Source organism: Mesoplodon densirostris, chromosome 1 (genome assembly GCF_025265405.1).
Source record: "Mesoplodon densirostris isolate mMesDen1 chromosome 1, mMesDen1 primary haplotype, whole genome shotgun sequence".
Taxonomy (NCBI): Eukaryota; Metazoa; Chordata; class Mammalia; order Artiodactyla; family Ziphiidae; genus Mesoplodon; species Mesoplodon densirostris.
In genome coordinates this window covers 163,079,783-163,094,132 of record NC_082661.1, presented here as the reverse complement: position 1 = coordinate 163,094,132, position 14,350 = coordinate 163,079,783, and the positions used below count along the sequence as shown (strand labels likewise).

Here is a 14,350-nt window from a genome sequence, read left to right as displayed (position 1 = left end):
TTTCCAGTTTATGGTGGGCATTTTGTTAGAAGATGTGAATTCACTGTCACTGTTTTGGGGGACATTCTGTAACTTCCATCTGTACAATTTCCACATCCTCCAAATAGCGATTATAGTACCTGCCTCTTTAGAGCCCTAAGAAGAATTGAGTGAAATAATGTATGTGAAAACCATTTGCAAATTACCATTGCTAAAGAGAAAATGAGGTGATAGTTCCACTGTCTAGAAAATCTTGCAGTGAAGTCATCAAAACTAATTCAATCTGCAGAACCAAATATTTGAATCTGTGCAGATATCTGCGACAATCTCTAGAACAGAAATATTCCAGGCCTCCCAATACAAAGCTGAACCAATCCATTTAGATTTTGCATTAAAAAGAGAGATAGCTGTATTACCATCACTTCACCAGATACTTTATAAGTACATGTTTAAAAAAATCAGTGAAAGACTACAGAATGGACAAAACATGTCTTAAAGACTCAAAAATCTTCACAATGGGTTATGAGGAGAAACGTGTATTTTCTTGGTAAGATATGTTTTAGTTTATACTACAGAATCACAGATAGGTCATACTGAGATAAGAGAAAGCATTTCTGATAAACAGAAGCAAATCAGCAAGGCACAGCCAACAATGGTACTGGGAGCAATTTCATAGAATCTGTTAGAGGCAAATGGAACTGGGGAGAGCATTAGAGAAAATCCTGCCCTTGGTCCAAACACCACTGATAGGAAACACATAAACAACAACCAAAAAATATGTATGGTTCAGCTGAGGGCTGCTTCTCCAAAACATTGCCTGCAGTCAATACACACTTTCCTTTAAATCCTTAAAACATTCAAGTTAAGTTTTATGATCAATATAACCAAAAACATTATGCCTTAGGGACGGTTCTTTAGAGTTCTATCAAATGTAAATTTTCCATATAATTATTTTGTTATTTGAAAAGACAGGATCCTTGGATTTAAATATTGATAGCCAAACTAGTCATCTTTTTAGTAAAGGTGTAGCTATAGGTGAGAAATCAAATACAGTAGTTGGATGTATATTTTCAGAAACAAAAAAGACATTGACCTATATAAAAGCCAAAGATATAGTATAGAAATGACTTATAGATCTACTAGGCAGGGTATTTTTATGGTTGAAACCTTAGGTTTAAATATCGCTGGTGCCATTTTCTTTCCTTTTATTTTGGACTATTAATTGTGGTTGTGCAGATTGGACCCTTGGTAGATTTTGTACCTAGCTTAAATTGCATTTCTTTGGTGTAGTGAGTCCCTTTCTACCACCCTCACCTTTACCCTGGAGTATTGAATCTGAGGATGATTAATGATAGAGAACCAAAGGCAATGGGAGTCGCCCATCGGGGGCACCTGCAGGGGATTTTATAACTTTTCTTTTCCTATTGAGAATCGACTAACTGACCCCAGAACAGTTCTCTGTAGGCCCTTCAAGGAAACCTAGTTTCTTATCAGACATCTGTACTTGTTCTGTCTTCCAAAATAACTTCTGTTGGTGTCTTTTGTCTGGGTCTGTTTTGCAGTAGAGCATTGTGAGAAATTATTCATTCTTATTTTTCAAAAAAATGATTTCAGTATAAGCATTTCTTTTTTAATAAAAAAACACCTCCTGGTCCTGACAGAGGACCAAGTACTGGTCGATTGAGGCTTGGAAGTGAAGGAATAAGCTCAGGTTTTCTGCATGGGAAACAATATGATTTAAAAAAAAAAAAAAAAGAACCCCTGTACGCTATTAATTTAGGAAATTTTCTGTTAATTAGTAACCTATTTCTGTTTCTTCTGATAATTATTATAGAATGATTGTTTCATTCTATAACATGTAGATTTTGTATCAATACATTGTTCCTTTGTTAACGTTAAGCAGGATATTATAAATTCTTACATAATTAAGCCTGAGGTAGTCTTGCCATGGTGCTCCCATCATCAGATGTTCATTTTCCGTGGTGCTAGTGACCTAGGGTAAATAGAAAATCGTTGTATGGAAATAGCCTGCTTAATATTTCGGTCCTTAATAAGTGCTGAAATATTACAAACCATAACTTCACTAATAATACATATCATAGTCTAAAACATAGGTAAACTGTGTGTGTACAAGATATCCTCTAGGCCCCAAAGTATTCTCAGTTATTTGCACCATACAAAATTGTTCTCCTGCTGTGAGAAGTTTGTCAGACAGAATTCTTTCTAGTTTTTAGAATGTATTTTGCTTAAATATTCAAGAAAATCTATTTTATATTTTTTCCAAGATTTGAGTCACCTTTCCAATACAGAAAAGGATACAATCAAGCTTGAATGAAAATAGAAAGTTGGGTCACTGGATCTGGAGGGGAAAAAAAAATTGTGAAGTAATTGAAGGATACAGAAAGGACCTAGAGAAGACCCTCCTTTTCACCTTGTCCCAAAACGCCGGGTAAAAGTAGACACTGTCAATTAAATTAAAGGGTAGCAAATTTAGAATTTCTTTTTCTATCATATAATCAACCTGTGGGATTTACAGCCTCAGGAGGTTAAGTTAAACCTCTGTCTAGAGTTTAAAAACAAATAATTTCATGGCTGCAAAAGTTTAGGTGATGGTGTAGGAATAATCAAATCTCACGCTTTCAGGCATAAAGTGATAAATGGACAAGGGAAACCTTTTCCCGTAGTAAAACATAACTGGGGACATGTTTCAAACCTTAGACATTTGTCAATGTGAGGAAAAGAGCAATCCAGGTGATAGTAGATTCTATCATCCTTGCTCTATGTCAGGTCATAAAATTTGTTACTGAGTTTATTGTATCCTAGGAGATAAGCCGAAAAGAAAAATCCCATAAGTATACTTTCTCTGAATCCATAATTGATCACTTTGAGAATAATGAAAAATACATTCTTTTGATTTTTTTATTTGTTTACTGTAAATAGGTTTTTCTGTCAATATGTGTATGTGTTTTCCCATTAGGTTGTGTGTGTGTGTGTGTGTGTATATATATATATATATATATATATATATATATATATATATATATTTTTTTTTTTTTTTTTGCGGTACACGGGCCTCTCACCACTGTGGCCTCTCCCGTTGTGGAGCGCAGGCTCCGAACGCGCAGGCTCAGCGGCCATGGCTCATAGGCCCAGCCGCTCCGCGCGGCATGTGGGATCTTCCCGGACCGGGGCACGAACCCGTTTCCCCTGCATCGGCAGGTGGACTCTCAACCACTGCACCACCAGGGAAGCCACTAGGTTGTGTGCATATATTTTTATATACTTATATATTTTTATGTATTTATATATGTATGTATATATATATATATATATATATATATAGAGAGAGAGAGAGAGAGAGAGAGAGAGAGAGAGAGAGAGAGAGAGAATTGTTTACCGCTATTATGTAACTTTTGTTTTAGAGGAAGTGAATTTTCCCCAATTTGTCTCATCTAGACATCCACAAATCTATGACAAATGGATGACATGTTCCTGCCATTTATTTTAGAGGATGACACAGTGACGTATTCCTATCTTTAATAAAACCCCAAAACTTGTTTTCTCAAGTAACACACATACACTGACTGTGTAGATGGGACTATTTTTTTTTCTCCAAAAATATGTCATTGATATATTTTTGTAATTTCTCTAGTGAGGCTTAATGACTTTATATTCAAGTTATTAACTACCTGATTAATCCAACAAGTACAATGAAAGTATAATGCACAAAGAGCTGGCCTAGTTCAAAGGCAGGCTAGGCTCTATGTACCTTTATATATATATATATATATTTCCCTATTCCATTGTTAACTATTAAGTACCCGCCCTTGTCTTAAAGAGATTTCTTTTAAACTAAGGCAAATTTATCAAAGATCTGACATGTTGAAAGTGTAGGCTGCTGTTATTTTACCCTCACTAAGGAAATGTGTATGTTTTGAGCTGATTCTCACCTAAATAAATGATTTTCTAGGAAAAATCTTTCAGGCCATGGATTATCCTAATGGAATATATTTGGGAGTATCCCTGTAATCCCAAATTCTTCATGTACTTCTATTTAGGCAAACCTAGGCTTGTTTCCTCACCCAGAGAGAAGAAACATGGAATCAGGATCTTGGATTTATGTCCCCAGCTGCCAATCCCCCTACAAAGTGATGTCACTGCCCACATAGGCAGGCCAGGGACACCAGTTAGCTATCCTGTTCCCATATTTAAACTGTATTATCATCTCTGAGGGTATTTTTGTTTCTAGGTCTTACAACTGACCACTGGAAAAACTCAGGCTTAATCATAAGCTATTTTTGTGAAATGTATTTCTAGCACAATTTGAATTAGTGTTTAGAAAACACTACATAATAATAATTATCATATATTGAGTGCCTGGTGTTTACCAGTTTGTATACATTATTTCTAGTCTTTTTAATAAGTTTGCAATGTAAATATTGTTCCACTCAATTTGCAAGGACTCAAAGAGGCTGACCGATTGTTGCAGAGTCTCAAAGCTAACCATTACTAGAAACAGTAGGAAGAACAGTGTTTGGTTATAGCATGGGGTCTGATACCAGACCATGTGGGTTCACATCAGTTTGGTCACCTTAACTTTATGACCATTGCAAATTTATGTAACTGGTAGATAGTAAACACATAATATAAATATCGGCTGTCTCCTTTGCTTTAGTTCTCAGAAAAGTTATCCTTGTTTCTAGTAGTCCCTTCTGCTTCTAAAATAGAATAGACTAGCTAGACACTAGCTAAAACACTTGGCCAGTATTTTAATGCAGGGTGTATTTGTTTGCTGGGGCTGCCATAAAAATATACCTGCAGGGCTTAAACAACAGACATTTTTTTCTCACAGTTCAGGAGGCAGGAAGTCTAAGACCAAGGGGTAGAAAAGTTTGGTTTTCCACAATTCCTCTTCCTCTGGCTTGCAGATATCCTCCTTCTGGCTGTGTCCTTTCATGGCCCTTTCTGTTTGCATACACACCCTTGGTCTCTCTCTGTCTTATCGTATAAGGACACCAGCCCTGTTGACTCATCTAACTTTAATTACCTCTTTAAAGGTCCCGTCTCCAAATACATTCATATTGGGGGTTAGGCCTTCAACAAAGGATTTTAAGGGTAATACAATTCAGTCCATAACACAAAGGGAGAGAATATTATTTCATTTGTCATTGACACAGTCTGGGAAACACTGGAGTGCTCCACTACAGGGCACAGAAGTTGCATTAGTTATGCAGCCTAAAAGGGGGCAAAAGTGGAGTCACTATTACCTTATACTGTGGGTCTGAGTTTGGTTTAATCTGTTCTCTAAGTAAAGTGGATTTCCTTTATATAAGCAGCATGTGTCTGCAGAAGCAATCTGCCTAAAGCTGTTTGTTCTGCCTGGATAGGCAAATCATACACTCAGAAAAATGTCAGGGAAACCTGGGCAGACATATATTTATCATAGGTAGTGAATTTACAAATATTATCTACTATATGCAAGACACATGTTATGGAAATCTATTGATAATGGATGAGGCGCTTTGCCTCAAGATATATGCAAATGCTTGGTATGCATACAGATATCCTTAAAAACATATCATGTGCAGTTTACTTATTGCTTATTATGTCAGGGACTGTGATACATTATCTGCTTAATCCTTACTAAAAGCTGAGGAAGAGAATATTATTTCCCCCATTTCACATATGGGGAAGTTAAGCCCCTGAGAAGCTAAGAAACTTCTTGAAGACCAAACAGCTAGCAAGTAGAGTAGGTATGTCCCTTACATTTCTCAGCCCATGCTCTAAACCATACTGACCAACAAACCAAAATATGGAAAGATTACTTGACACGTGTCTCCATTAGCTTTTGTAGTAATGTCTTGTGATTTTGTATCTACATGGTCCTGTCCCTTCTTACAAGAAGGAGATGTGATTGATTCTTCTTTACATCGACAGTGTTTAACACTGTGCCTATGCCATGGTAAGGCCAAGGTGAACACTAGACTAGGAAGGAGGGAAGGAAGGAAGGGAGGAAGGAAGGAAGGAAGGAAGGAAGGAAGGAAGGGAGGGAGGAAGGTTACACATTGCTGAGTATGTTTCTCATTCTTGCTACTCTGCCTTGGATGTGCCACAAAACCACCACAACCCTTATACACAAATGCATACAAATTCATATAAATTATAACATGAAACTTAATCAATTAATAGCTCTGATTTCTTCTGTTCAGTTAAGGTCCCAAGAAGAAGGAAAAAATTGCAACTGAAGGTTCAAACAGAAATAGATTTCGATAAGATTAGTTAGAGAAGAACAGTTTAGCTGAAATACAGGGGTGTTATAAGGAGATCAGTGGGGCTGAAACAGGTTTGGAGAAAAATAATGGGAGGAGATTTAAGTCAGTGTCGAACAAAAATTTAAATAAAAGGGTAGGTATTTATGTAGGCAAAGAACTTCGGTAAAACTGAAGTAACATAATCCCAGAAGAAATGTAATATCATATGATTTTTAACATTTGAGTGTATGGTATGTTCACTTTTGGTTTCTGAAGTATAACAACTGGGGAAATTTTGATAGAAAACAGGTTATTATTAGGCAAGACACTTGTCCTTTCTCACGTGGTTAGCACTGGAAACCAGAAGCAGAATTTTTGAGTCCCTGGTTATTTTAGGGATAATCTCTTTTTAGAGAAAATTGAGTTATAGAGAAATTAACCAGCGCTAATTCAAGTTTATGGAGCAGCAACAGAACTGGATTCCAGAACTCCTGGCTCTCTCTTCAGTGCTCTTTCAACACCAGTCCAATTTTCTGGACACGTTATCAGTGGATAAGTCAGGAAAATAGAACCATGGTCTGATATAAATTGTTTGTCCTTAAAGTTATAGAAAAATGCTCTTTTATCTAGATAGTTCGGCACATGCATTTACTAATATCTTTGGCATGTGGAAAATTGGTTTCATAATCCTCAGAGAAAAATTGTTAATTTCTGCCTGGAACACTCTCTCTACTGATTCCTATCAGAACATTTGCAACTCTAAAATTAATTTTACCCTATTTACTGTGTTGGTTGTAATGAATCATATTCAAAATCACCAAAAACTTATACAAAAGACTGCACAGGAGAAAAGAAAATGCATTTGGTTTTCCCAAGCTGCTTCTCTGTTGATTATTACCAGGTAACATTTTTTTCTCATTTACATGAAAATCGAGATAGAAATGAAAGTAATGTATTAGCTGTTTTGGAAAAAAATATTAAGTCAATTATACTCTTGCAAGATTTATTAGAACTAAAGTGAGTTTAAATTTGAACTGTCAAAGGAAATTTTACATGCATTAAGCACTCAGTAAAATCCATCATATGTATTTAATTAAGTACTGGGTTTTGAACTGCTATATCTAAAGTGGCATTTTTATTTAAAAAAATATTTTTTAGAGAACTTTTTCTAGGCATTGCTTGAAGTTACACCTGTAAGTATAATTCAGGTATTCATGCATTTTAGTGAGAAGATTTGTAGGAGATTGTGTGCATATGTGTGTGTGACATAACCAGATACGGGGTTTTTTGTCTCTTTGTAGTAAGCATACTTTGGGAAAAAGCAATTAACAATTGTCAAGTCTGTCAAAGTGCAAGTGCCTTAAGCTTTATACATATTCAGGTGTCCTGGAAAACCTACTACTCTTTGTTGTCCTTTAGATTCCTAACAATGTGTGTTGAAAGTCCTGCATAGTGTGGTGTTATTTATAAGTATGAAAAAGTCTTATCTTGGCAGAGTAAGCATTGACCTTTAAATCTCCCCTTCAACTGAAATGTTAAAAAAACTGAGCATGTTACATAAATGCATTGAGCATACTTTTTATAAATGCAAGGCACTGCAAACCATATTGAACAATTCAAAGATCTATGACATGGTCCCTGTGTGTGTGTGTGTTGCATCTGTACAGTCTCACAGTAAAATATGGATGAACCAAGCATAATTCTATATTACAAATGAAAGGACATGGTAGGAATACTTTGCAATAACAAACTCATCTCTTTATGCATGAAAAACTTCACATAGCTCTGACCCTAATGACTTAAACATTATCTCTGTGTAGCATTTTTAAGCCCTATTAGTGTTTTCATATCTACCAGTAACAGAGAATTATTTAAAATGAAATAAGATATTGAGAATTCCATCAGTAGGCATCATTCTTAGAGTTGTTACTTTAAATGAAAACTGGTACATAAGGCAGCCCAAAAATGTAGCCCCTTTTGAGACAATAATTTTATCCTTTGTTTTACTCTCCTCTTCCCCAAACAAAATCCACAACCCGAAGTAATAATGTCACCTGGTATCAGTCTACAAGTCAAGTGAAAAATGTAGAAATGAAATGCTTCATTTTGCTAGCCTCCCTGGGGCTATTGAGATTAACAGAAAGAGGCAGCATTCCTGGGAGCATTAGTGTTCATAATGTTGAAGATTTCTTCTGAAAGTGGAACAATGAAAAAAGCGTTTAAAAACAAAAGAAAAGTGGAAAAGATTTATGAAAGGTATTCTAGGATGACAGTCAAGGATCATGCATGGGGATCCGTGTATGTGTATCTGATATATAACTTGAACACATGATTTTCATTTCCCATACCTTTTATGGATTTTATAAGTTAGAAGTGATAATAACTATCTACTTTTTGGAGATGTAATTTAGACTCATCATAAGATCCAGATCATTCACATTCAATAATACATACTTTTTTCCATGATATATTTCATAGAAATATATAATAAAATATGATTTAGTTAGTATAATGTATAATCACTGAAAGATGGTTAATGTTTGGGAATACGTTTTTTTAAGTTGATGTTTACATTAGTATTCTCATGTGGCAGACAGAAAACAATAAATAATGCGCATAATACTATCTTCATGTTTGAATATTTAGTATTAGCTATAATAAAGTTCTCCTTATAAAGCATATGGCTAATTGCCAGACTAGAGTCTTTTGTCATTTGATAATTATATTGCTTGGGAGATATCAAATTATTTTATGCACCTATTTTCTTATATTTCCTTGCAATTTTTCAATAATTAGGAAGTTTAGATGATGTTGAAGGATATTTTATTTATTTATTTAACTTGGAGATAACTTTGTAGAGTCCTTTCTACTCCATATAAAACAAGTACCAGTAACATTTTACTACTCATTCACTTTTTTTTAAATTGGAATATAGTTGCTTTACAATATTCTGTTAGTTTGTTTATACTGTACAGCAAAGTGAATCAGCTCTATGTATACATATATCCCCTCATTTTTGGATTTCCTTCTCATTTAGGTCACCACAGAGCATCGAGTAGAGTTCCCTGTGCTATACAGTAGGTTCTCATTAGTATCTATTTTATACATAGTATCAATAGTGTTTATATGTCAGTCCCAATCTCCCAATTCATCCCGACCCCCTCCTTTTCCCCTTGGTATCCATACGTTTGTTCTCTACGTCTGTGTCTCTACTTCTGTTTTGTAAATAAGATCGTCTATACCAATTTTTTCAGATTCCACATATATGCGTTAGCCTACAATATTTGTTCTTCTCTTTCTGACTTACTTCACTCTGTAACTACTCATTCACTTTAAAAAATGTTTGATGTAGTCTTCTTTGACTTTTTTTTCCTTTAACATCTTTATTGGAGTATAATTGCTTTATTCTACTTTACTCCCTATGTTTCAAATTACTATCCTCTCCAGCTTTGCTGCCCATGCTAGTTTAACTGGGTTACTAGAGTATTTTCCTATCTGTTCCAGTCCACTCTCTCTGAAGTAAAACTGCTCCTCTCAAAATATATCTCATCATAACACATACTTATTTATAAACATTAGTGATTTACCGTTTTGACCAAAGGATTTGAGATAAGATTGGCATAGCACTAAAGAACCTTAACTACCTTCTTTTCTAACCTTATCTCCTCACATAATCTGGACTATCCATTCTGGGTCAGTTTAGGAACCCCCAAATACATAATACCCTGTCATGCCTCCATGCATTGAGTCGTGCTGTTGCAATCACTGGAGTGCTCTCCTCACCCCTACACCATTCCTAGGTAGGCAAAAGCCAATCATTTCAAAATCCAGATTACATGTCAATGCCTCAGGCAGAATTCCTCCCCCCAGATATGGGCTTGTATAGCACAAGACTTTGTGCATTTACAGTTTTTCAATATTTATATTATCTTGTATACTGTAAGCTCTTACAGTGCAAACACCAAATTCTGTTTATTTTTCTACCATCATAGCACTCAGAATGGTAACTGTGTTGTCCAGTCTGCTCCGTTTCTACGAAGTGAATTATGTGTGAGGTTTTGAGTAAATGCATTCTTCTCTAATTGTACTAAGTCATATTTCCCACCCAAAAACATTTATAGCAGGTAGAAAAAAATCTACTTGTCTCATACACATCCCTTCTGTCCTTGACCTCTGTGATTTTAATTGGGAAGAAATTAGTTTGTTCTTATAGGTAAATGATATGATACTTAATTGAATCAATATTAATTGCTTCTTGCCAGAATGTTATCATTTACTATAACAGTGACCTTGTCCAAGAAAATGTTAGTTTTTGTGGGTAAAAATATATGAGCATGCACTCTGTCTTCCCAAACTATTTTGGGCAACTACTTGTAATGATTTAATTTGCAGGACTGCTTGCCTAATAAGCTTTCTGTTTAAAATCCTAGCACTGAGCTTTGTGAGAGCGGCATGGTCTACATATAAACTCTTTGCAAACAGCATCTGAATTATGAGCAGAGACACACATTAGGAGCTGCCAGAATTGTGTTTGTTGTGGCTGCCTGGTTAGCTGCTGCTTGAACAGCTGAAGTATGCGCGTATTGATCGATTAGTGCCAGCTCAAACAAGGGGTACGCCAACCTAAAGGGAAGTCGGAGTTGTGTGCAAAGCTAGGTTGGTAAAATTTGGCTGGGATAGATGGTGAGAGGGTGGTGCTCACTATTTAATATGAAGGCACGAGTGTACCTTAAGAAATGAATGACAATTTGTATATATTTCGAAGATAGCATTTCATTTGCAATGAAGTAAGGAAGAGGTTCATTTTGACCAAAAGGATGGTACCTGCCTTCATGTATAATGCAGGATGGGGAATGAAGTTGCTTGTGGAAAAATTGCAGTCTAAAGCCTAGCTTTGAACTAAACTATTTGGTATGAATAATTGTCATAATTATTAGAGGATAAATAGAGGATGTTTTAAATATAAAGCTATTAACCCAATTTGATAATAATTACTTTATGAGCTTTGCAACAATGAAATTTTACCTTAAATCTGGTTCATATGAATGACTAAAAGAATATTATTATTTTTAAAATAATATATGTAGATGATTCACAAAATCAAGATTGTCTGTATTAAGGTCTGCCTGGATATAAGTCAGGGAAACCTCAAGAGAACATTCTAGAAACCACTCAAATATGTATGAGAGCAGTTGAGTACAGAGTGAGAAACTCCCTGACTGGAATATTCCTACTGAGACTATATTCTCTGGTAATGCCTGTTCTATCTAGAAACTTACTTTTGTCACTCCGGGGAACAGCAGCTTTACTACAGTGAAGAAGTAGAATTCACTAGTCTAGAATTTTTTTTGATAACACTGCCTGTAGGGGTGTGTGTGTGTGTGTGTGTGTTTGTGTGTGTGCTCATTAAACTTGCGGCTATCATGAGTATTAATAGAGAATTATAGAGCTTATTCTATGGATTAGAATGCATGGGATGCATATATTTAAAACTTTAAATGATATGTGGCAGTAATATTATGTTAATTTTATGTTCTTTAAGACAGATACTCGTTAAAACAAAAACTTAGCAGGATATGTGTAAGGCAATCATCTATGTTCCAGTCCAGTTTTGATTCCTTTTCTTCCTGAGGTTCTCCCATTTCTTTTCTTTATCCACTTTCCCTGACCTTGTGTCTGTGCTGGGAAGTGGCTTCCTTGAGTTGAACCCTTAATGTTATTTGCAGAAATGTTCAAACTTCATACTGGCCTTTGTGAAAAAACCTCTTAATATACAGAATTTTTTATGTGCTTCTATGAAGGATCGCTTTCCTTCTTTTGGTCTCTGCAGTGCGCTGGACACCAGATACATGTCACGCATAGAATAGAGCATCTTTTGCTATGTGCATGGCTTTCTCCGTGTCTGAGGAAGTGAGGCTTCCCTGTGTCCTCTGGTGATTAAAAGGAGGTTTTATACTCTGCTCCTTTAGATGGATGAGCCACTTCCTGATTGTGTTCTGTGCTAAAAGTGGATCTGCCTTTGGGCTGAAACATAAATGCCATGTTACTTCCCATTTAACATTGTTAAGCATACTTCCTGGACCCAGAAAACCAGCATTTGACTATTTATTTCACATCAGTTATCATAAAATTATTTTCAACAGAAAAATATTAGTGGGAGAAATGGCCACACACATTTTAAAGGCATCTTATGTAGACTTCTCCTACCGGATCAGAAATATGATTTATTTAGAATAACATTCTCTTTCTGGAAGTGGCATGCAGTGTGATTTATGAAAGAGCACAGGTTTCATCCTTAATATTAGTCAATAGATTAAGAAGTTTAATTAAGGGTGACCATTCCAGCCTCTCTTAGTAATCCAGTATGGTTTTCTAACCATTAACCTTTTAATTTCTTCTTAATCCAACTGATAATTGTAATCTGTACTAACTTTTAGGTAATTACTTTCTTAAGATAACTACTCATGGTATAAGAAGCTAATATCATTTACTTATTTTCTACATTTTCTTTTTTTTTTAAGTTTTCACACTGTTTTTCTATAATACTGCTTGTTGTAAAATTTAACCTTATCTACAATGTTGATGTATTCTCAAAGCGGTGTATATATATATCATGATATATATATATATATATATATATATATATATATATATATATATATATATATGATATAATTACCCAGACAATTTTTATTATAACTAAGCACTAAAGTATACAACTAATGATGTGAATATATAGGTGATAGAATGTAGTTGAAGACTAAATAACGATAGAAATGCATTTCGCATTTACATTTTTTTTCTTTTTCACAATGAAGCGGGGAAGGGTGATATAAATATACATGATAGAAGGTCCATTAACTGGCATACAAAATTGCTGAAGCAATGTAGTTCAGCAGAGAGACCAGAGATGTGTAATGAGAGTGAGAAAGCAGTTTTGATAATTAGAATGAGTCAAAAGCAATCTCCTTCCTGTTTTAGCTTGCACAGATGATGGGGAAGGAAAATGTTCTTTTCTTCTGAGACAGAAACAGGACATCAGTCAAAATGATAAGAGATGTCAGTATAATATTCCTCTGAGTCAGGTACCACTGAGCTAGGCATCCGGGACGAGAGTTTCTAATCTTTTTTTTTTTTTGCTTCAGTTTTACTTTGGGCTTTGGGGTAATAGATTCCGTGTCAATATATTTCTAAAAAAGTTTACAATTCTTAGTTGGGAGAAGTAAAATCAGTTTATAATCTAGTAGGGAAATAATAATCTTTGAAATCAGTGAAACTAAAGACTTCTAATTTTTTTCCTATGTTAACTTGAATAAGGAATTTATAGTCCTTAAAATGGGTACTAAATGACTTTTCTCATTGGAATTTTATATACATTGATAATTAAACATATGTAAAATGCCTTTGCATGGAAAAACATGATTAGCAAAGATTTTTTTTTACTTGTAACTTTTCTTAAATTTACTTACATAATAACCAAAAATTTTTATACCAACAAAATGAACCAACTTAAGGTTAAGCCCTAATATACAAAATATGGTACTGCTTTGATTTAGCTTGTTATATTTACAAAAAAAAACCCACAAACAAACAAACAAAAAAAACTAGAGAGTAAGAAAGGTAAATCACTGATGCCAGTCAGAAGAAAAGCTTACCTTAAAATTACCCTAATCTCCAAGGCTAAAATAGACGATGGCCATGTTTATGATATGAAATTGGTAAATGTTCACTCTATTCCTATGCCCCACACTATTAAAAAAATGAACTTTTCTTTTTTAAATATGAAATTTAGTATAGTAGAGACTTTGTAAAATGTTACTAATGAGAAAAATGTAGAATTCAAGTGCGACATACCAACATTCTAAAAATAGAGCTATGATTACTGTAGACTGTAACATAAGGCATCTAGCAAAAAATACACTCTCTAATTATATGAGAAAGAGAGGGGGAAAGGATTCTAAGTAATTGAATTTTCCTTTTAACTAAGTTAACCGTTAATTCAAGGATTCAGTATTTGTGCCACGTGGAAACCTGGAAACCCATTCTCAGTGAGACTTCCACAAGAGACAAATCCTATTTTTGTGATTCCATAGGCACCTACCTCACAGCCGGAAAGTAAG

The 14,350-nt window shown here is 34.8% G+C and overlaps 1 protein-coding gene across 7 annotated transcripts in view; it reads left to right on the top strand.

Annotated features, from left to right (window-relative positions):
* The window catches only part of PCDH7 (protocadherin 7), a 423,700-nt gene that overhangs the window by 376,331 nt on the left and 33,019 nt on the right, over window positions 1-14,350 (top strand). The window contains exon 3 of one of the 7 annotated variants that reach the window (XM_060111327.1): window positions 9,268-9,307. The exons of the other annotated variants lie outside the window; for them this stretch is intronic. Within the exon in view, the coding sequence (XP_059967310.1) occupies window positions 9,268-9,307 (40 nt within the window). The remainder of the gene's footprint in view (window positions 1-9,267; window positions 9,308-14,350) is intronic. 7 annotated transcript variants of the gene reach the window in all.